This window comes from Polypterus senegalus, chromosome 18, assembly GCF_016835505.1.
Source record: "Polypterus senegalus isolate Bchr_013 chromosome 18, ASM1683550v1, whole genome shotgun sequence".
NCBI classification, from domain to species: domain Eukaryota; kingdom Metazoa; phylum Chordata; class Cladistia; order Polypteriformes; family Polypteridae; genus Polypterus; species Polypterus senegalus.
In genome coordinates, this window is record NC_053171.1 from 37,084,188 (window position 1) to 37,107,866 (window position 23,679).

The following is a 23,679-nucleotide window of genomic DNA, read 5'->3' on the forward strand; positions in this document are numbered from 1 at the left end:
AGGGTACTAAAAAGTAGTTTGATGATTCACACTGGCAGAGATGAAGTGCCTTGTGTCGTGTATGTTGTGTGCTTTCAATCAACACAGTAAATATATGAGTCAAATTACAAATAGAGCAGTCGGAAATGGTGGTACCATAAATGTCGGAGTTAGAGTCAGTGGTACCATTAAATAGAGGAGTTGGTGCTGAAGGTTTTGTGTACCAACTTCATAGCCCTAGATTTAACAAATGCCTTTCTCTAAAAGTCCTAAATGCAATTTTATAAACTTAGCTGCTGTTTGTATGAGCTAACATAGCATTGATTTTAAAAACTTAAAGTTGAATAGCTGGAATTCAACCAAACCTGTTCAGCACTTAAGACTAACAAGACTTAACACTTTTCTTCTTCCTTTTCCTTTTGCTCCACTCTTTCTTCGTCTTTACTCCTCCAACAAGCTTTTCCACCTCCTCCCAACTCAGGCTCCCGGAGTAGTGCCAGCTGGCTCCTTTTATAGGGCACCCAGAAGTGTTCCAGGTGTCCGGTGATTTTCTTCCTGCTGCACTTCCTTTGTGGCTGAAGTGCTGCCACACAGGGCTCAGCTATTCTTGCAACGCCCTCTGGTGGCACTCACAGAACCCTGCGGGGCTGCTCCAAACTCTGACTCCCAGGAGCCCTGCTGCAACCCAGGGGGGCTGCCCTCTAGTGTCCTGGGGAAGGTAAAGTCCTTAATATGCTCGGTGCCCTGGTCCTTCCACTATATGGGTGTCGTGGGTGGGCAAAGGCCCCGGCTGTACCCCACACCATCTATTTTTCTCGTGCTATTATAACAGAACATTTTGGAATTTTTAATTGGCTACATTAAATATCTTCTCTTCCCCTTTTACCAAAAATAATATAATCTTTGGGATTTTAATAGAAAATATGAAGATTCAGCATTTGTTGAGTGTCCCGCATATTTTATGGAAAAATGTATTCATAAATTCAAATTAAATCTTCATTAGTGTTTTTATTAAAGATTTTACACTAAGTTATTAAAATATATAAAAAAGAAATCATGAAAAAATAGATGAACATTATTGGTGATTTTAAATTATATATTTTTCTTTTCTTTTATCGTATTGTTGTATATGTAATTTGTTGTATTATTGTACTTTTGTATTTCATAAATAAAAGATACATTATGAAAAATAAAAGTTTTTTGTATGTATTTATTAACAATTCAATAAGAACAAAATTTCAAATACAATAATGAAAACTACCAACCAATTTTTGAAAATGACAGCTGAACTTTGACTAGGGAATAAATGGACATCATATATTCAATAAAAATGCTGTATTATAATTCCAATAAATAAATATGAACAATGATTTTAAGAAGGTATACGAGGTGTGGCAGAAAAGTAATGAGACTGATTTTTTATTTACCAAAGTTTTTATTTTTTTCAAACATCAATGTTATCCCTTTCAAAGTAGATCCCTTGGGCAGCTACACACCGATGGAGACGTTGTTCCCACTGTTGGTAGCAGCGCTGGAAGTCTTCAACCGGTATGGTCTTCAGCATGTCCGTTACACTCTTTTGGATGTTTTCTAAAGTCCCGAAATGACGTCCTTTGAGGACATTTTTCAGTTTAGGAAAAAGGAAAAAGTCACACGGACTGAGGTCAGGTGAATAAGGGGGCTGGGGAACCACAGGAATGCCTTTTGAGGTCAAAAATTCTTTTATGGAGAGGGCAGTGTGACATGGGGCGTTGTCATGATGGAGCATCCATTTGTCTGCAATGTCTGGTCTCACGCGTGTGACCCTTTTTCTGAGCCTTTCAAGGACGTCTTTCTAAAAAACTTGGTTGACAGTTTGTCCTGGAGGAACAAATTCTTTGTGGATGATTCCCCTTTTGTCAAAAAAACAAATCAGCATTGATTTGATCTTCGATTTGCTCACTCGAGCTTTCTTTGGTCGAGGAGAGTTTGCAGTGTGCCACTCCTGACTTTGCCTCTTGGTCTCAGGATCGTACGAGTATTCAAAAATCCATGATACATCACCTGTGATCACATGACTAAAGAAATCTTGCTCTTTAGCGATTCTGTCAAGAAGATCAAGACACTTGTTTTTTCGATTGTCCTTCTGCTCAATTGTGAGGTTTTTCGGCACCATTTTGGCACAGACCTTTCGCATGTGCAAATGTTCAGTCAAAATTTGATGAACGGTAAATCTGTTCAAATTTAATTGTTCACTCAACATTCTTAATGTTAAACGACGGTCTGATCTCACAAGAGTGTTCACACGTTCGATGTTTTCATTGGTTTTCGAAGTTGGAGGCCTCCCTGAACGGTGTTCATCTTCAACGTGTTTTCTGCCTTCCAAAAATGATTTGTGCTAGCGAAAAACTTGAGCTCGGGATAAAGAATGTTCCCCATAGGCCTGTTTTAACTTTTCAAACGTCACACTTGCCGATTCTCCAAGCTCAACACAAAATTTAATGGCACAACGTTGCTCCAAATTCCGCTGTTCCATTTTGCGTGACGCACAACCAAAAACACAACTTTGCTAATAGCAGTCACAGAAATCACGGAGTTAACAGAAGGAGTTGAAACTCGCACTGAGCTATGGGAGGGTACTGATACACGTGCTCTATCAAGGACAACAGCGCAGCGTTGCCAGATCGCTTGCAGTGTTGCCAGTCTCATTACTTTACTGCCACACCTCGTATGTACTCTTGACGTCCAGCGCTGGCAGGACCCACGAGTGAGTTACGCAAACAATCGAGCATCTCGGCCAATTACAATACAGAGCTTTCTCCATAACCTTTCACCCTCTACGCAATCAGTTGGCGCCAGATTCAATTTTCGACCGAGGCGCCTTGTACGAGTCGTAATCGATGAATGAGCGTGCTGGAGAGACTGATGATTTCAAGAAACAGTAAACAGTCGGCGCAGCTTGAAGGTGAACGGTCTAGGCTGACACATTTGTTGGACTAACCTGGAAGGTTGTAGGCACTTTACAGCACGTGAAGACAGAGGTTTTTCTCAATGGAAAGAGCGGACAAGCTGTGCTCTGATTGGGAACATCCTACAAGGCAATGGCTGTGAACTCCGGGAAGCAGCGGACTTTGTTTCAAACATGGGGCGCCAGTGCAGCCCCACGTCAGCCCACACTTTCCAAAGGGCAGACGGAAACTGCTTGCAGGACTTCTACCAAAGAGAAGCCGCCGCCACTGCGGCGCGAGACGCCTGCACCCCGGAGCACGTTGTGGGGCACTGTGGGTCCAGCCGGAGCAGAGCAAGTGGCAGAAGATGACGACGACGACCTGCTCCTCGTGGCAGTGTACGAAGCGGAGCGGAGTCTGAATGCCCCCGCCAGTGACACGGTCACTGCGGAGCCCACATGGGCGCCATCGCTTCCTTCTGTGCTTCCTGGCTTCGATATGACAGCCGCTGACGTGTGGATTTATCCCACAAACTATCCAGTTCGCGACTACCAGTACTCGATCACCCAAACTGCACTCTTCAACAACACCCTGGTCTGTCTCCCCACTGGCTTGGGAAAAACGTTCATCGCGGCGGTGGTCATGTACAATTTCTATCGATGGTATCCGTCGGGTAAGATCGTCTTTATGGCACCCACCAAGCCGCTGGTAGCCCAACAGATCGAGGCTTGTTACCAGGTGATGGGAATTCCACAGCAACACATGGCGGAGATGACAGGTTGGCTTTCCACTTACCACACTAGAAAGTATTTTTGTAGAAGTAGTGATCATTCAGATTTATTCTGATTTGTTAAATAAGAAGTAAACAATTTTGCTATCTAGCTACAGGAGTCTTGGCCAAAAATCTCGACCTGGTGACATTACAAAGTTGACACGTGTAACTGCACACAGACCTGGCGCTTTCATATAGAGTTTTGTTCCAGCGGTTCAAAGATTTGAAGGTTTGGATAACTTGGCCATTTAAATTTACTTTGGAATAAGGCTCTCCTTCCAGAACGCTTCCTTCAGAATGTGTTTCAGCTCCCTGTGAGCCTAATGCTGGATTAGGCAAGTTTGTTTAATTGGACTTAGTCAGCTTAGTGTCTTTTAGTGTGGTGAAAATACAAAGTCGTTGCCTTCTTGTGATAGTTGTATTTTCAAAGTATGTCATTTTTCTTAGCTGCTGATTGTATAGCTTACAGGCAAGTGAACACTCAACTGCACACTAAACCTCTGAAGTGAAAAGGGCCTTCCAGATGCATTACAGTCTGGTACCAGTACAGAGATATGTCCCACCATAAGAGACTGCAGAGGATAGTGAGGCCAGTGGAGAATATTATGAGGGTGTCTAAAGCGTGTGTCCGCAGGGCCCTTCTCGTCCATCCCCTGGATTCTTCCTGCTTTTGCCATCTGAAAGAACCTTCTACAAGCACCAGAGCTAGATCTGTAAGGTTATATGATGGCTGTCACACTCCTCGACACAATGCAGCTCCTCTATGATCTTACACCCCAATCTAACATTTTAGATCACAAATTCACGCACCAGTTTATGAAAGAGGTTTCATCAATCATGTCAAAAAAGTTACTCGTTGCACTAATCAGCGTAGCGTGCATTTAAATTTTGTATAATTGTTGCAGTTAATTATATTGGCTGTTTGTGTGCATAAGAATTACTTATGAATGCTTTGAAATGACTTCCATTTTTGTTTTGTCCAGCAACTCTTGACTCCCTGGTGGAAGAAACCCCCCCCTCCCCCCATATGATATACCGTTTCACTCATCTCGATGGCAAGTTATTCAAGAGGTCAGGTTTCTTTGGGGTTCCACACACTTTTTTTGCCCTCTAGATCAGAAAACCCCTCTATTTTTAGCTCATTTTAGGACTGAATTTTGTGCAGAAAGTTTCACCTTTATGATAAAGAGTAAACCAATGGGTGCCTTCAGCAGAAATGATCAGAAGGGCTTCAAGCTGTGCCTGGCACATCAACCTACTCCAGAGGTTCACCCCCTAATGGGATCTGAGGGGTCAAAGTTACTCCTTGTCATGAAGCTTTTTGGTAGTATAGGCATGTGAAGTGTCATTTTATGCTATGTGACCATGAATATATAATCGTTTTGATATCTGATTCGTTACTGGTGGTCCTAGCCCTCAAAGAGCTACCCCAAGAGGTTAAAAATGACACATTGTGATCATCATTTTAGACTACTGTATTTAGGTCAGTGATTATGAATATATTATTTTTGATTGACTTGGGCTCTGTCTCTCTGTGGGTCTCAATCATGACAAACTTCTATTACAGTCGGGACTACAGTATGTAGATTGTAAACATTTAAATTGAAGCACACATTTTAACCTTTCAAATACCTGACTTAACTACTCTCGTTTATTATGTGCTTCTATGTTGGATTTCTTCTAAACACCCTGAATTTGGGCAGCTTATGCTAAGTCAGTCATTTTGTCTATTTAAATAATATGTTGCATGGTTTTGTTGGATTAGTGGAAATAAGACGAGACTTTGTGCATATGTGTACACTGTGTTCCTAGAGCTTTGTCTTTTCATCTCTCTGTATACTTGTCTGTGGGTGAGATGACAATAAAGTTAACTTTGACTTTGATCAGTATAAAGTAGCTCATCTATTCACATTCTGTAGTAGATGTATTTTTTTTAAATTATAAATCTACCTGTAATGGCACACTGCAGAATACATTTGACTTGAGCATTCCTAATTTTCATCCTCTTTCTCTGTAAGTTTACCATTCATTTACTCAGAGGTTGATGCGCTTGCTGCTTCCTGAGCAGCTCCTCTTTTCTTCTCCAGCCTAGCGGCCCGCTGCTTCCCTTCTTTCTTCAGCATCTTTTCGTGTTAAAACTGATCAAGTCAGTGTTTGTGTTGCAATTACTTAATTTTTCACTTCAATCACCTTTTTCACTTCAATTTAAATCTTCAATCTGCCTCAAGAATAATTTAAAATATGAAGAGGTAGAGGAAGTGACGGCGAAGGTGGTAGGGATGAGAATGGCGCCCCGTACGCGTGTGGCACACAGCCGCCCTGCTGCCCCCTGCCGAGTGTTGATTCTACGATAAAATAAAAGTAAAAAATGGAATAACCTTGGAGGTCAATCATCACCCCGGAAGTGGATAGTAGATGTCACGTAGTATATGTGTACCAAACGGTTTGCGAGCGACAGGTGATTTAAAATCCTGAACAGACAAAGAAACAGCCACGGTAGCGTATTATATAAGAAGATATTTAATAAGTCACTGTGGCTCTACTTTCTTAATCATTTTACGTGGGGAACACTGTGGCTACTAAGGTCTAGTTTTAATTTTAATCCGTTTGTTTAAAAGCCTTGTTTTCCTGTTTCTTCCTCTAGTTTTGCAATTTTGAAATGCCAAAAGATATTAAACGTCTAGAGAAGTTTATCAAAGATTTGAGTTTAATGGCCAAGAACTATTCCACTTTTCTGGAGATATAATTACGTGGAACTCCAGTCTGAGCTTCACTGTTACTTTTTTTGCAGTAAATCTGGTCAGGTAATTTTGTGGGCTGGTGTTATATACAGAACAGAATCCCGAAGAGCAAAAGACACACAGTCAACAAAACAGGCCTGAATATTTTGTAAGGTATTGAAACACGCACTTGTTAATTATGAAGAGTTCTGACCCAGTCCACGTGTAATTGGGCCCAAGTATTCGAGTGCATTAGTTTACAGGTGGTTTCAGTCAACCCTGCCAGTTTGACTCCAGTTAACTTGACATTACCTAAGTGGTGTTGTGCACACACTTCAGAAAATATAAGGGGGAAATCTGGTTGATGTCTGTCATCCTGCAAAGGGTAAAAAATAATAATTAGCAAAGCTATTGAGTTCCCCTATTCTACAGACATATTTTCTTGGCAGAGACCATTTTTGCAGAACATCTCTTCAACAGCAAGACAGATAATATTTTCTATGAATTCAGAAAAAGCTAAAAACAATGGACAAAACTTGTATCCCTGGCAGACTAGCAAGGCTGTCCCCATCGCGAAGTAATAACACCAGTTGAGGTTTCCTCAGGTGTGTTAAAATGCCCTTGTGCTATCATTGACAGTTCATAGGTTCATCAGGGGCCTCATGTATAAACGGTGCGTACACACAGAAATGTTGCGTAAGAACGTTTCCACGTTCAAATCGCGATGTATAAAACCTAAACTTGGCGTACAGCCACGCACTTTTCCACGGTACCTCATGTCTTGTCGTACGCAAGTTCTCCACTCGGTTTTGCAGACTGGTGGCACCCAGCGTCAAAGCAGTGCTACTGTTCCTGTGTGGTTATCCTTTCTTTTCCTGACGCAGCTTTATAAATACAGTACACTGAAATTAACCGCATATTGTTTATTAGTTTAATGCATCTGATTGTAATTAACCAGTAACAATATAATGGTCCACGGAATGGTCAAACTATTCTAAATACTATAACTGATTTAGCATTGTTACTCTAACTGCACCTTCTTCTTCCTTCAGCTGCTCCTGTTAGTGGTTGCCACAGCAGATCATCTTTTTCCATATTACTCTCACTGCACCACTCGGGGTATTTATATCGCTGTATCTGAGTGTGGAATCACAGCTCTACAGCAGCTAATCAGAAAGAGAATTCTCGGTATACAGCATCAAGCACACACTGCCTCAGCCATGCTTCCTATTTGAACTACTCTCACATCGCAAATGCTTCAAACCTTTCCTGTAGACCTCGCGGTTCAGAAAGAGTTCCATCCCAAGAGCTCTAAACGCACTCAATCAGTCCATCAACTGCTTCTTGTAGAACTGTTAGTACTTATTAGTACAGTAACCTCACTGTAAACTTGCACTACAGTTATAATATTGCGAAACCTGAGCCACTTTATAAAGCTCGTATTTACATATGATGACAGTATCATTTTTAAGATGAAATGCAGCAAAATATGTTTTTATTATACAGATAAAACTTTAACTTCATTTAAATAATCTATATTGTTAATAATTAAAGGACACGGTGTTGCCGCGCTAGCAAGGATCTGGCGCTGCGCTCATGATTGTTCCTGCCTCACACTGTATGCTTCACTGGGACTGGCGTGAAGGATAGAATAATTAAACATGTACTACAAAGATATTTCAATGTTCCTTAAAAGTTCTGAAGAATCGGCATTATAAGCTTACAGATGGCTTAACGTCCATTACAGAGCTGATTGTGTGGCGATCGGTTACTTGGAGAAAGAAAAGCAAGGACAGGAATTGGAGGTTAGTACAATTGAAAGAGACAGTACTGCAGGGACAGCCTTCGGCATGTGCAAACTGTACACCTGCACAGGGCTGCCAAATCCCAGGGGCCACCACGCCAATATATATTGAATATAAAACCGAAAGAGGAAATAACAACACAACTAAAAACGCAGCTGCAAATTTTGGCAAAAGTTAAACGCTTGTGTCATGAGCACGAGGTGGCTATGCAGTGTCTGCAACGGACGTGGCCATCCGCTGTGCATAAGATACCATATTGACATTGGTGGGCGAAGGGGCCATCGATTCTTTCTCTGCCCAGGGCCGCCACGAGCCTAGAGCCGCCCCGAGTACTGCTGCAATAAATTATTTCATCGAAGGTCGCCGGTTTAAGAAGCAAGTAGTGATTCACACACACAGAGCACATAGAAGATCAAATACAAAACAAAGCATTTAACGTGCTACTTTAATTACGATGTGATTTGAGAAACTAGTTAATTAAATGATTTTAAGATGAAGTTTATGATGCTCTGATAAAAGTGGAAATTTCGAGATTGAAGTTGACATTTCGTGCTTTTTCCCCCACTGTGTGCTTTTTTTTTTTCCTCTGTGCCCTCATAAGCTTTCATATGACATTCAGATGGTGAGCTATGACTCGCCTTTTCACTGCGACTTTGATATCTGACAGCTTCTTTTTTTTATTTTGGGCACTGTGTGACTTTGTGAACTTGAGCTTTCGAGTTTCTCCAACATGCTATGTCACTCGATCAACTTCCTTTTGTTGTTTATACCACAGTTTAAACCAACAAATAGTACGTTTTTTCTTTGCCTCCACTTGGTATTCGCTGAAATTCTTCCATTTTCCCTCTTGCTTTTCCCATTGTCTTTTCACAGAATGCTGAGCTTAAGGGCTATTTATATTGATTTGCATATTCAAAGAGGCATAATTCTGGAAGGAGTTGGGGCGGGACAGCAGGCGCGTGCACGAGCGTTACTTTTCATGCTGACCGGGATTTATGTAGCGGAAGAACGTGGAAGTTGGCAAACGCACAGATTTATGCATCTGGATTTTTCTGTGTGTAAGCACATTTCGTCTTTTGTGCTTATGTCATGTTATAGTGTGAGTTTTGCGCACGGCATTATTCACGAGGCCCCAGGTCATTTCTATCACATGTACAGAGTATAGTGAAATTTTTACAAAGCAATATGCTGTCACTCTTGGGTGCCATGACTGTTCTGAAACAGCATTGTAAATATGGGAGTCAAAATTTGAACATTTTGGCTGATGAGACAAGAGTTGTGTTAGGAGAAAACCTCACGCCCTTCATAACCAGAACCTCTTGCAAACTGTTGGCTTCTTTAATTGTTTGAGTCAACTGGTTGAATTGGGACCATTAGTGAGATCACATGATATGTTACAGAAATCCACATTCAATCACTCCCATGTATAACAGCATACGTGATCGATTTTGTAAATGCATGGTGTGTTACTACTGTTAGCCAGCTGACTGCTTTATCATTATCAAGAAAGTTCAGTGCTCTCAATCCTTTATCAGTCGTAGCTAACTGGACTCGGTGACAAAAGAGTCTGTGCATCTCTTCCCACCAATTTCAGACTGCTCCACAGGGCTTTAATTTATCTTGTAAAGGCTAAACAATGACAAATAGGAATGAAGTAGGTTAAAACCTGAATGCTGGATATTGGACTGCTTTTTACTTCTCCTGATTACTGGGTGCCAAAACGTTTCCAGCAGCATTATACTTAGGGTTTGATTAAATGATGAGTAGGACCCTAGCTCATCACCACATACATTCCATCACATGTCCTTAGACTAGACTAAGTGGGTGTGCTTTGAACAGTGAGGATGCACAGCTTGTGTAAGCACTGTGTCAACTCCGCACAGCAGGATCCTAGCCAGGAATCAACGTGAAGTTTTAATCCAGGAAGCTGGCATTGTGGCTGGAGGTTAAGGTATACCCTGTACAGAATCTTATCTATCTATCTATGATAGATACATGCAGGTGGTGTTTGATCACTTGAATTAACATTCCTCAGGCAACGTGTTGAGGCAAAAAGTGAGCGGTTAGTTTCTTTTAAAATGATGGAGATTCCCACAAAGGCAACACATTTAAAAAGAATGCCACATGCAGCAGATTTTTGGATTGTGCATTTGTTAGCAATTCAAATCTGTCCTTTCTAGCTTTCAGTTTTGATTTAGAAATGAATAGCAATATATTCTTTAAACATAGACTTTGATAATCTCTGATTAAGTGTTTATTAAAGTATTAGCAAATATTTAATATTAACAAAGGAATCATCCACTACAATCTGGACAGAATAACTGCAAGTGAGCTATTAATTTTGCAGTGTAATTCTAGATCAGCAGATGTTTTAAATGATATTTAATATCTTTTTCCTTATTACAACCACATAATACCAGCAAAGAAGTATTTTAATGTAAGTTATTACTTGAGGAACAGATGGAATTCTGGAGGCTAGCCTAATGAAAATCAATGCATTTAGAGTATGAAATGATGGTTTTGGAGGCTATAGTAGGGCAGATGTTTTAATAAAGCTATAATAAACAATTCAGCACTAAAACCTCATATGCACATGCATAGTGTTGCCAGTCTGTTGTTTGGACTGCTGTTTTATGCCTTGGTTTTTATACCTTGTTGGCGACCTATTTTAAATAATATTGTAGCGCCCCAATTTATGGCATTGTACACTTGTTATACAACTTAATTGGAACTATATAGGGTGTTCTGTGATGTGTTCTTGGTTTAATTTTTTTCACTTTACAAATTTTAGATTAAGCATTAATCATTGTTGTCCATGAAGCAAATTCAGTTATTTCTTTACTGAGCCATGTCTGTACCCAGTTACACCTCACCTAAACATCCATCCCTATCTATCCACTAGTTGCTCCCAAACCATCTAGAAGTCCATTTCTCACCCAATTCTGGAGTTTCAGAAATAGAAAGAAGTGATGAATATGGAAGCAATGATGAATAATCATTATGGCACCACGTGAGTTGAGTTATTTACTGTTAAGAGATGTTAAAGGACGGCTGTATGCAACCATAGAATAAAACGTCCCCCAGTGGGGGAATTTCTGCAGTAGAATCCAAGAGCTTTAAGTTGCTTTTGTTTCTTGTGTGCAACTTTAGCCAGTTGAAGCCTGACAACAACCTAAGAGAAAGGCACCCATAGTTGAATGGCTTGTTAAAAAATGTTTTTGATATAAAAACAAAGTTCACACAGTCCAGAAAAGGAAAAAAATACCTTTTATCAAAGAAATGTATTTGATATATTTTTGAAACCTGATCTTTTATTTTTCACACAGGTAGTACACAAGCTGCGGACCGTAGACAGATTTGGCGCTCTCGTCGTGTGTTCTTCTTAACACCTCAAGTGATGGTAAATGACATGTCAAGGGAGGCATGTCCAGCCACTCAAGTCAAGTGCCTCGTCATTGATGAGGCTCATAAGGCTTTAGGCAACCATGCCTACTGCCAGGTAACATTTACAAATCTTCATCTTCTTTTTTTAGCTGCTCCCATTAGGGATTGCCACAGCGGAGCTGCATATTGATTTGGCAAAAAATTACCCGGATGGCCTTCCTGATGTAACCCTTCTCATTCATCTGGGCTTGGGACCGGCACGAAAAACACATAAAAAACATTTAGGTTATATTGAAACTACTGTATATAAGGCAGCTTGATTTATAACTCTTTCCATTAACCTGCAGTGGTGTCTCCTAAAGGTAAAAGAGAGATAACTTGTTTATATTTATATTATATTTACAGTACACTCGCCTAAAGGATTATTAGGAACACCATACTAATACGGTGTTTGACCCCCTTTCGCCTTCAGAACTGCCTTAATTCTACGTGGCATTGATTCAACAAGGTGCTGAAAGCATTCTTTAGAAATGTTGGCCCATATTGATAGGATAGCATCTTGCAGTTGATGGAGATTTGTGGGATGCACATCCAGGGCACGAAGCTCCCGTTCCACCACATCCCAAAGATGCTCTATTGGGTTGAGATCTGGTGACTGTGGGGGCCATTTTAGTACAGTGAACTCACTGTCATGTTCAAGAAACCAATTTGAAATGATTCGGGCTTTGTGACATGGTGCATTATCCTGCTGGAAGTAGCCATCAGAGGATGGGTACATGGCGGTCATGAAGGGATGGACATGGTCAGAAACAATGCTCAGGTAGTCCGTGGCATTTAAACAATGCCCAATTGGCACTAAGGGGCCTAAAGTGTGCCAAGAAAACATCCCCCACACCATTACACCACCACCACCAGCCTGCACAGTGGTAACAAGGCATGATGGATCCATGTTCTCATTCTGTTTACGCCAAATTCTGACTCTACCATTTGAATGTCTCAACAGAAATCGAGACTCATCAGACCAGGCAACATTTTTCCAGTCTTCAACTGTCCAATTTTGGTGAGCTCGTGCAAATTGTAGCCTCTTTTTCCTATTTGTAGTGGAGATGAGTGGTACCCGGTGGGGTCTTCTGCTGTTGTAGCCCATCCGCTTCAAGGTTGTGCGTGTTGTGGCTTCACACATGCTTTGCTGCATACCTCGGTTGTAACGAGTGGTTATTTCAGTCAAAGTTGCTCTTCTATCAGCTTGAATCAGTCGGCCCATTCTCCTCTGACCTCTAGCATCAACAAGGCATTTTCGCCCACAGGACTGCCGCATACTGGATGTTTTTCCCTTTTCACACCATTCTTTGTAAACCCTAGAAATGGTTGTGCGTGAAAATCCCAGTAACTGAGCAGATTGTGAAATACTCAGACCGGCCCGTCTGGCACCAACAACCATGCCACGCTCAAAATTGCTTAAATCACCTTTCTTTCCCATTCTGACATTCAGTTTGGAGTTCAGGAGATTGTCTTGATCAGGACCACACCCCTAAATGCATTGAAGCAACTGCCATGTGATTGGTTGATTAGATAATTGCATTAATGAGAAATTGAACAGGTGTTCCTAATAATCCTTTAGGTGAGTTTATATAATATACACACACACAGTCATATGAAAAAGTTTGGGAACCCCTCTTAATTCTTTGGATTTTTGTTTATCATTGGCTGAGCTTTCAAAGTAGCAACTTCCTTTTAATATATGACATGCCTTATGGAAGCAGTAGTATTTCAGCAGTGACATTAAGTTTATTGCATTAACAGAAAATATGCAATATGCATCATAACAAAATTAGACAGGTGCATAACTTTGGGCACTCCAACAGGGATATTACATCAATACTTAGTTGAGCCTCTTTTTGCAAATATAACAGCCTCTAGACGCCTCCTATTGCCTTTGATGAGTGTCTGGATTCTGGATGGAGGTATTTTTGTCCTTTCTTTCATACAGAATCTCTCCAGTTCACTTAAATTTGACGGCTACCGAGCATGGCCTGCTTCAAATCATCCCATAATATGTTGATGATATTCAAGTCAGGGGACCGTGACGGCCATTCCAGAACATTGTACTTCTCCCTCTGCATGAATGCCTTTGTAGGTTTTGAACTGTGTTTTGGGTCATTATCTTGTTGGAATATCCAACCCCTGTGTAACTTAAACTTTGTGACTGATGCTTGAACATTATCCTGAAGAATTTGTTGATATTGGGTTGAATTCATCTAACCCTAGACTTTAACAAGGGCCCCAGTCCTTGAACTATCCACAGAGCCCCCACAGCATGATGGAACCTCCACCAAATTTTAGCAGGTGTTTTTCTTGGAATGCGGTGTTGTTCTTCCGCCATGGAAAGCTGTTTTTGTTATGACCAAATAACATTTTTGTCTCATCAGTCCAAAGCACTTTGTTCCAAAATGAATCTGGCTTGTCTAAATGAGCATTTGCATACAACAAGTGACTCTGTTTGTGGCGTGAGTGCAGAAAGGGCTTCTTTCTCATCACCCTGCCATACAGATGTTCTTGGTGCAAATTGCGCTGAATTGTAGAATGATGTATAGATACACCATCTGCAGCAAGATGTTCTTGCTGGTCTTTGGAGGTGATCTGTGGGTTGTCTGTAACCATTTTCACAATCCTGTGCATATGTTGCTCCTGTATTTTTCTTGGCCTGCCAGACCTGGGTTTAACAGCAACTGTTATTGTGGCCTTCCATTTCCTGATTCCATTCCTTACAGTTGAAACTGACAGTTTAAACTTCTGAGAGAGCTTTTTCTAGCCTTCCCCTAAACCATGATACTGAACAATCTTTGTTTTCAGATCTTTTGAGAGTTGCTTTGAGGATCCCATGCTGATACTCTTCAGAGGAGAGTCAAAAGGAAGCAGAACTTGCAACTGACTACCTTAAATACCTTTTCTCATGATTGGACTTAGATGGACTTAGACTTAGCTTAATGAGCTAATCCAACCAAGTTGGTGTTGCAAGTAATCAGTATTGAGCAGTTACATGCATTCAGATCAGCAAAATTACAAGTTTTTCACATTTGATTTAATTTCACACAACTAAATACTGCTTCACTAAAAATCTTTGTTCGGAAAACATCCCATTACCCTAGGAAATGAAAGACATACTACTGTTCTCTGTTTTGTTGAAAGTTTAGTAAATTATTATGCAGGCCGAGAGGGGTTCCCAAACTTTTTCATATGACCACACCTTTCTTTGGACCAATCTAATATCAAGAATGTAATGCATCATTCTTTTAAACCTGCAACAACCAATCAAAATGTATTACTTTAATAAGTGAGCGAATAAACAAATATTACTTATAAATCAGCCAGTTTTAAGCAGCCCAAGTATGCTTGGATTTTCATTCAGGGATTATTCCACAGTTAACACTTACTTTTGGAATTTATCATGCTATTTTGACATACTTTATGTAGTGTTGTAAAAATGGTAAAATATATTCAGGCCTGTAAGTGCCACAAAATAAAAAGATAAAAGTTAATTTGCTTACCTCTTCAATGCTGTTTTTTATATTTTTATTTATTAAGGTTGTCAAGGAGCTGACTAACTGCACACTGCAGTTTCGCATTTTGGCTTTGAGTGCAACTCCTGGCAGTGATACTAAAGTAAGTGCTGTAGATGCCTGTGTGCTTTTGTTTACTTGTTTCATTTAAAATATCATGCACGTCATAACTCCTTACCTCTTGCAAATGTAGTTAGAATTAGAAGATCAACAGTACTAGTTTATTGTGTTGAGTGTTTATTTCAAAGGCATGTACAGAATGTGTGTATTCTATATGAACATTAAACATGTTATGAGTGTACAGTTTGAATATTGGTGTGTTACTGTGCGCATTAACATTTTGAGTTACAGTACGCTGTCACATCACCAGTATACGAAGTAGTGGATGAAGTTTAAGGGGTGTTTTAATAAGAGTATTCCTTGAACTCTGTGAAATGTATTAAATCGTTTTTATGTTAAGTTTGCATTTTAGAAATGAGGAACATGACCCATATTACATCTGTTTTACATATAAAGTGTATTTATAGCAGCTCACTAGGCATAACGTTATTAAAGCACTTGTAGTAGGCATTTAGGTAACTATCAACTCTGAATGTAAGCTTTCTGTATATTTTTATTTTGCTGAATGTATTGAACTTGGCAGGGGAACCTTGAAACCACACTCAAAGAAGGAAATCTAAAATACATACTATCAGGTCAGTTTGTGGAGCTTGCACTAATACAGTGTGTTGCCGCACCCACCACTTGACAAAATAGCTTGTGGTACTGGTTGGCAACCCCCTAGGCAGACACGCAGTACAGCCCCACCATCCAGAAATGACCATCTATCTGTTGAAGCCAGATGTTATGAGGACGTCCCCTTGGCCTGGTCCAACCACTAGGGTCTTCCGCGATGCGGATCCTGCAAGCCGGATCACCCCCTGGGAATTGCACCACATGGCCATAGTACCATATCTGACGCTCCCTCACAATGCAGGTAATGTGTCTCATTTGGGACTCCATTATCAACTGTTCGTTTGACACAAAGTCAAACCAGCGATACCCAAGGACTCTTCAAAGAGACACAGTACCTAATGAACTCCAGCTTTCATCTCGGGTCACTGGATAGTGTCCATGTCTCGTAATTATACAGCAAAGCAGGGAGCACCAGGACTCTAAAGACTTGGACCTTTGTCCTTTTGCAGAAATATTGGGAGTGCCACGCACACCTTTCCAGTGACCTCATATACTATATACTATAAAACATAAAAATACATTCACATATACATTTGCTATTCAATTTCAGTGAAAGATGCTGAAGGAATTTGATTTATTCTTTAAATTATCGAATGTAGTCTATTTGAAATTATAACTTAAATGTTCCTCGTTTGTTTTCTCTGGCAGTCTATCCAGCAAGTAATATCAAATCTACTAATTTCTCGAATTGAATTGCGTTCAGAGGAATGTCCAGACATCCAGGCATATTCTCACCAACGCTGTGTTGAGAAAATTGTGGTGCCTTTAGGAGACGAGCTTAAAGCCCACCAGGCTAAATATCTGCAGGTTAGTGCAAATTATTTGTTATACTGAATCAATGAATTAACTTGAATATTTTTTTTTTTGATTAAGTCACCTAGAAAATGACTATACTGCTTTGAATATTGAATTTCAATATACAAGATGTAGCATAGACAAAACGTTTGTGAAAATTTGTAAAAAAAAAATAATTTATTTAATCTTTTGCTGTAGCTTTTATATTTGTGTTTAAATATAGCTTTTCTAATTATGACATCTAATAATAATATAGTAGTGTGCAGTATGTATAGGGCTTGACGTAAAAAGTTTTAAATACATTTGCACTAACAAAATATAAAATAGTGGTGCTATTGTTCTTTAGTGTATAACATATTAAGGAGACTTTTTTTGTTGCTGAAATATAAATTGGTTTTCTGAGGGCTTTGTTATGCTTCTGGTAAAATGACTGGATCTTAATTCTGATAACACTGCCAAAAGAAGGGCACAAAGCAAAACATTCTGCTTTACTAACATTTATGGCAAATATGATCTACAGAGTCATACTGGATGATTTGGATGTTGGAGTATTCAGCGATGGTAACATGGATACTTCTTATATTTTATCTTCTCAATTATTTTTTTGTGTAGTACGTGCTCAGATAAGATTTGCATAGTCTGTCCATGGGCTTTCTTGCTGCTGTGACAGTTGCACTTTAACTGCATTGATTATCATACCTGCAGTCATTTCTGATGTTTGCCTATAAAGGTTAAACAATAACCATTAAATGCATTGTTTTGATAGTTAGAAGCACAGAAAAGTAGCAGTTTTAATTACATATAATTAGATCAGCAGAAAGAAATGAACCTTTGTTTTTTGGAATGTATTTAGGTCCTATTGTAAAGATTGGTTCCCCCACTTTTGTCCCTGTATCAGTACTTTGAGGCTGTACATTTTTATGAAGTAAGAGAGAATTGTAAAGTTTACTGGAATACACTAGTGGATATTTAATTATACAATGTTTTATTTGGTTTTGGAAAAACATTTAAAATGGGTGTGGGAGCTCCTGTATACTGTACTGGCTTTCCCATGAGAGACACATGTAAAATATGAGCACGATGGAGAAGTAATCGCTGTGTGAGAAGGGCCAAAAACATTCTCAAGGACAAAACTCATCCTGGAAATTCTTTGTTTGAGCTCCTCTCGTCAGGAAGATGCTTCAGGTCAATCCGTGTGCGCACAAACAGACTAAAAAATAGCTTTTCCCCATCTGCCATAAACTTTCTGAACTCTGAATCTCCTCAGTCTGAGATCATTTTTAATTGAACATGTGCAATAAGCTATATTGGTAATGTGTAATGTACTAATGTAATACAATATAGAATATCTAATGTACTATTCATTAACGGGTGCAATAACAATTTATGCTGCTGTACTTTGAGCAATAATAATTTGCTCTGGTTACTTGATCACTTAACACTGTATATGACACATTTGGAATTATTTGACTTTTCTTTAAATGCACCTTGGGGCTGTCACAAAAAGTAATTTCATTGTGTTACACAATGACAATAATGTGCTTGAAACTTGAACTAATGGTTTATTTTAAACCATTTAATAAATTAGAAGAAATATTTATCCCTCTTCTTCAATATTACAAATTTTAAGAATGATAGTGTATCATGGTAAAGCAGTATGATATGTACCATGCACTTCACGTCCACAGAATTTTGGTTTGGTTTTTATTATTATTAATATTGTACTACAGTAATAGTGAAGATTGAATTTTAGGCGAATGATTAAACAATTTCACTCCTGAATATCTGGTTCCAACCGTCTTGAAATGGGTAAAGTAAACCACTTGAGGTGTGTAGTATTCAGTGCTACCTGAAACTTATTGGTTCATGTAGCCCCCAAAATGTTTTGACCACATTTTTGCTTTAAACAGATTTTTTTTCCCTTGCTTTGAAGAGGTAGACTGCCACCTTGAATATCATTGTGCATAACTTTGCTGTAATGTTTCAAGAGACAGTAGAGACACCAGAAATATGCCTACTTAGTGTTAGGGGTCAGTGACAACAGACTCTTCAAGTCCACTGTGCTCTTGCAGGTCATTGCTGCTCTTTTTCACGTAAGTTAAAGACATCGCGGTATGACCACTTAAAAGAGAAAGCATTCGACATGATTGAATGGAAATACCTTTTTACTATATTGGAGAAGTTTGGGTTTGGCCCAAACATTTGTGCATGGATTAAATTACTGTATACTAACCCAGAAGCTTCAGTTTGCATCAATAACATTTGCTCAGACTACTTTAAACTAGAACGTGGCACTAGACAAGGATGCCCCTTGTCACCGCTGCTGTTTGCGATTGCCATTGAACCACTGGCAATACATTGTCGAAATACTGATCAGATAAAGGGGATTAGCAGAGAAGGACTGGAACAGAAAATCTCATTATATGCAGATGACATGGTACTGTATATATCAGACCCAGAAAATTCTGTGCCTGCAGTCTTAGCAGCACTCACAGAATTTCAAAAGATCTCTGGTCTCAGAATTAATCTGAATAAAAGTGTACTCTTTCCAGTGAATTCTCAAGCATATAATATTAGATTAGACACCCTACCTTTTATCATTTCAGAACAGTTTAAATACCTCGGAGTAAACATCACAAGTAAACATAAAGCTCTTTATCAACAAAATTTAGCGTCTGCATGGAAAAAATTAAACAAGACTTGCATAGATGGTCAACCCTTCATCTCACACTAGCTGGAAGAATTAACACTGTTAAGATGAATATTCTTCCTAAACTCCTTTTTATTTCAAAACATCCCAATATACATTAATAAATCATTCTTTAGGCAATTAGATTCAACAATAACCTCATTTATTTGGAATTCAAAACATCCACGCATCAAAAGAGCGACCCTACAAAGACAAAAGGCAGAAGGTGGCATGGCTCTACCTAACTTCCAGTTTTATTACTGGGCAGCAAATATACAGGCGATAAGAACCTGGACACAAATAGAAGAACATACACAGGCTTGGACCGCAATAGAAGTAAAATCCTGCAGTACTTCTTTGTATTCCTGCTATGCTCCAATAAACACACGCTATCGGCAATATACAAATAACCCAATTGTGCTCCACTCACTTAGAATCTGGAACCAATGTAGAAAGCATTTTAAGACGGAGAAGCTTCTATCTGTGGCACCTCTGCAAGAGAACCACCTCTTTCAACCTTCACAAACATATGCAGTTTTAATATCTGGAAAAATTTGGAATTAACTTGCTTAGAGATCTTTATATAGACAACGTCTTTGCATCCTATGAACAATTACATTCCAAATTTAACATTCCAGCTACACATTTCTTTCACTATCTTCAAATCAGGAACTTTGTTAAACAGAACCTTCCAGATTTTCCTCATCTTGCACCCTCATCCATGCTGGAAAAAATATTGCTCAATCTCAAGGACTTAGACTCCATCTCTACAATATATAAAATCATTTTACAATCCCTCCCTTTCAAAGATCCAAGAGGACACTGGGAAAAAGATCTCTCAATTAATATATCAGAAAAGGAGTGGAAAGTAGCAATGCAGAGAATTCACTCGAGCTCCATATGCAAAGCATACAATTATACAACTAAAATTATATATCGAGCACATCTGTCTCGACTAAAACTCTCAAAATGTTTCCAGGGCATGATCCAACCTGTGAACGCTGCAAAAGTCCAGCCTCACTGGGTCACATGTTCTGGGCCTGCACCAAATTAACATTATTCTGGACAAAAATTTTTAATTCCCTCTCAGACAGCCTTGGACTCACAATCCCTCCTAACCCATTAACAGCTGTGTTTGGAGTTCTTCCAGAGGGCTTAAAGTGGAGAAAGACAAACTAATTGTGATTGCATTCACTACACTTTGGCACGCAGACTTATTCTGATAAACTGGAAGAATCCAAACTCTCCTCTTTTAAGTCAGTGGGAAACTGATGTGTTATATTATTTGAAATTGGAAAAAATCAAATACTCAGTTAGAGGATCCGTACAGACGTTTTTCAAAACATGGCAGGATCTAATCAGTAATATTTTAAAATAAGTTCATGAAGCATAGAGAATTTATTAATTTAGGTATGTTTAAAAGCTGTAAAATTTTTATGCCGTTTGGCTTGCTCTCTCTCTCAAGGGTGGGATCGATCTGTTCTTAACTCTATTTTTCTTTTTGTAAAAACTTGATTGCTTTGTATGGAGTGTAATAAAATTAATAAAAAAAAAAAAGAGAAACCCTACGTCTGCCTGTTATTGACAGTAAGCTGGAAAAGGATAGTATACATCATTGCTCCACTGACTTATTTTTGAAACTGCATGTGTCAATGCAGAATAATACTTAGCTAAATTCTGCATGAGGTGCAAAGCAGTAAGCAACTTTGGTCAGTCTAGTGCATATCACAGTTTTATGCATCACCATACCCACTCATATTGGGCCAAACTGAGGCTACAAACTCCACACAGACAGTAAGTGATCCAGGATTAAAACTCGGGCTAGTGGTGCTGTGAATCAGCAAACATTAAGTCTACTACTGTGCCTCCCCTCCTCATATTAGTTTATTGTATTTATTATTTTGCAAGTTAACAGTGGAAGCCCTGAATGTAGACCTCTGATCATTTTCTTTCATGAAAACAGATGTAATGAAAAAAATGTTCTTGTGCGATAAAAATTATGAAAAACAGCTGTGAAGAGAGAAGGCAGAACTGTTTTTATACCTAGCGGATATTAAACATTTTTCCAAAGCCTTGCGTCAATATTACCCAAACAAGTGATGTAGCGGTACTAACAATTATCCCACTGTATGGCCTGTGAAACAGCCCCATTACAAATACTGTATATTTATAATAGTAGTTGTACTGTTTTGCCCTGGACAAAGTGGCAATTGCAAATGACTTTGTTGACCAGTATTGTTTCAAATTATGCACTGATTTTTTTTTTTTTATGGTAGGTGGTGTTTAAAATTTAATGCTATATGATCTTTGCAAAGCCATCTAATGAGCATGCAACATGAAATTTAAAGGGGTGCTTTTGTCCAAACTATAGAACTTATCCAACATTGATTGTAACCCAGTAACATACATTATAATAGCAGTTAGTAATTAAAATGATTTCTAAAATTATTTCTGAATTGGATTGTTGAGCAACATACAGTGAACTCAAGTGTATAATGCTACTGTGAATTCTTCACTCCTATAGATGTTTACCCAAGTTTAAATAATATATTGTTTATTTGTGTCATTGTGATAGATTCAGGCCTTGTGTAACTAAAAAAAAAAATGAAAAAAATTACAACAGAGGAGTCTGAACATGTGTGTTAGCCAATCACTAAAGCCAAATTTACAATCGGTAACAACAATTAATGAATTTAGTATACTTGATAGATAGATAGATAGATAGACATACTTGATAGGCCTGGGAACGCCTTGGGATTCTCCCGGAACAGCTGGAAGAAGTGGCCGGGGAGAGGGAAGTCTGGGCTTCTCTACTTAAGCTGCTACCCCCGCGACCCGACCTTGGATAAGCGGAAGAGGATGGATGGATGATAGACCATATACTCCTAAAAAGCTGTCTGTATAGTCTTTCTTAGTGTCGCTCTTCCACTGGCCATTTTTGATAGCTGAATGCATTGAGCCAAATGTGCACAGCTACAAAAATATACAAAGCGTTCCTTTATGTGCTTTTAGCCTATCAATTGGTAGCAGCTTTTTCAGTATTATCATGCAGAATATTTCTTGGATGACTTGTGTAAATCAGTAGCTAATCATTTGCAGAATATGCACATGGAGTAGATGCATCTAAATTATGATGTATGTTTTACTAAAACCATAAAAATTCAAAAAGGTAGGGATGCAAAAGTAAATGACCGGTATACTGTATATATTTTTCTGTATAAGAAAAATTTAATTTCTATTGCTCCCAGTGCTGAAATGTGCTTTTGATTGTTGGGCAGAAAATTCTTATATGTTATCTTAGTGGCATACACACTACTATTATGGTGACATGACCGACATGACAACAAATGTGTTAAGAATGACAAACAAGACCCTGCGAGCACAGATCCCATAGGGGTGAAAAGTTGGTAAGCAATCCTGTTTAAAACGGAACAAAATGCTTGTTTTACACACAATAAAAGAATGGAAACATTTCAAGTTGTTACCCAAACAAGCCCCCCACCCCCAACAGCACTGGTGAAACACCAGAAAATTAAAAAAGGAAAAACAAACAAAATCAAGAACTTTTTTTGCCTTTTACAGTCTTTTGCTTGTTTTTTAAACTTCGTGCTTCTGACACTTTTTTTGTTTTTGATTTTTATCTGCCTACAGTGTTTGTGAGGACACATAATATTGAATTTCACACATACAGTCAAGCAGCTGAGTTGCTCTGAGCTATGTGCATATGCCTTTAATTCTGCTTTAATATTTGTTGTAATCATTACTTTGATAACCAAAGTCATTGTTTTTAACTACCTTGGGAGTTAAGTCAGTCATGCTGTGTAGCCTGATGTGCAAACCAAATTTCTTCATGTTAAAAGTGTGGCTTAAAGTAGTCTTTGTGGATATAGGATAATTTTTAGGCACTTAGTTACTTGTGTAAGACTCTGCCCCACCACGTGCCACCTAAGAGTAATTATTTAATGTAGGATTTTTATGGTAACTAGTTCTAAGCATGCATCAGATGTCTATCTCACCATTTAAGCTGCGTCAAGTATAGACTATACTCTGCCAAATTGTTTTGGACCATATGTCAATGCAACGGCACTCAAGTGGCTTACAAAAACCTTTTGATTAATGCTTCTATAAGGCTGGCATTTTTATCTACCATGAAAAATGGTACTTTTAATGTTTTTGAAGATTAAATTACCCATAGTATGGTATTCCCCTTCATTATCGCTATTCTTATTCAAAACAAAAAATGCCTTCTTCAAAACAGAAATGGAACATCCTTATTTTATCAATTTTGTATTTATTTTTTATCCTGCCTTGTG

General features: G+C 38.9%; 1 protein-coding gene across 2 annotated transcripts in view; it reads left to right on the top strand.

The window, feature by feature from the left end:
* The first annotated feature begins 2,817 nt into the window (after positions 1-2,817).
* fancm (FA complementation group M) overlaps positions 2,818-23,679 on the top strand; it is a 101,851-nt gene continuing 80,989 nt past the window's right edge. For both annotated transcript variants that reach the window (XM_039741372.1, XM_039741373.1), the window contains exons 1-4: positions 2,818-3,684; positions 11,530-11,702; positions 15,173-15,250; positions 16,531-16,689. In XM_039741372.1, coding sequence (XP_039597306.1) covers positions 3,060-3,684; positions 11,530-11,702; positions 15,173-15,250; positions 16,531-16,689 — 1,035 coding nt within the window. In that variant the 5' untranslated portion in view covers positions 2,818-3,059. The remainder of the gene's footprint in view (positions 3,685-11,529; positions 11,703-15,172; positions 15,251-16,530; positions 16,690-23,679) is intronic.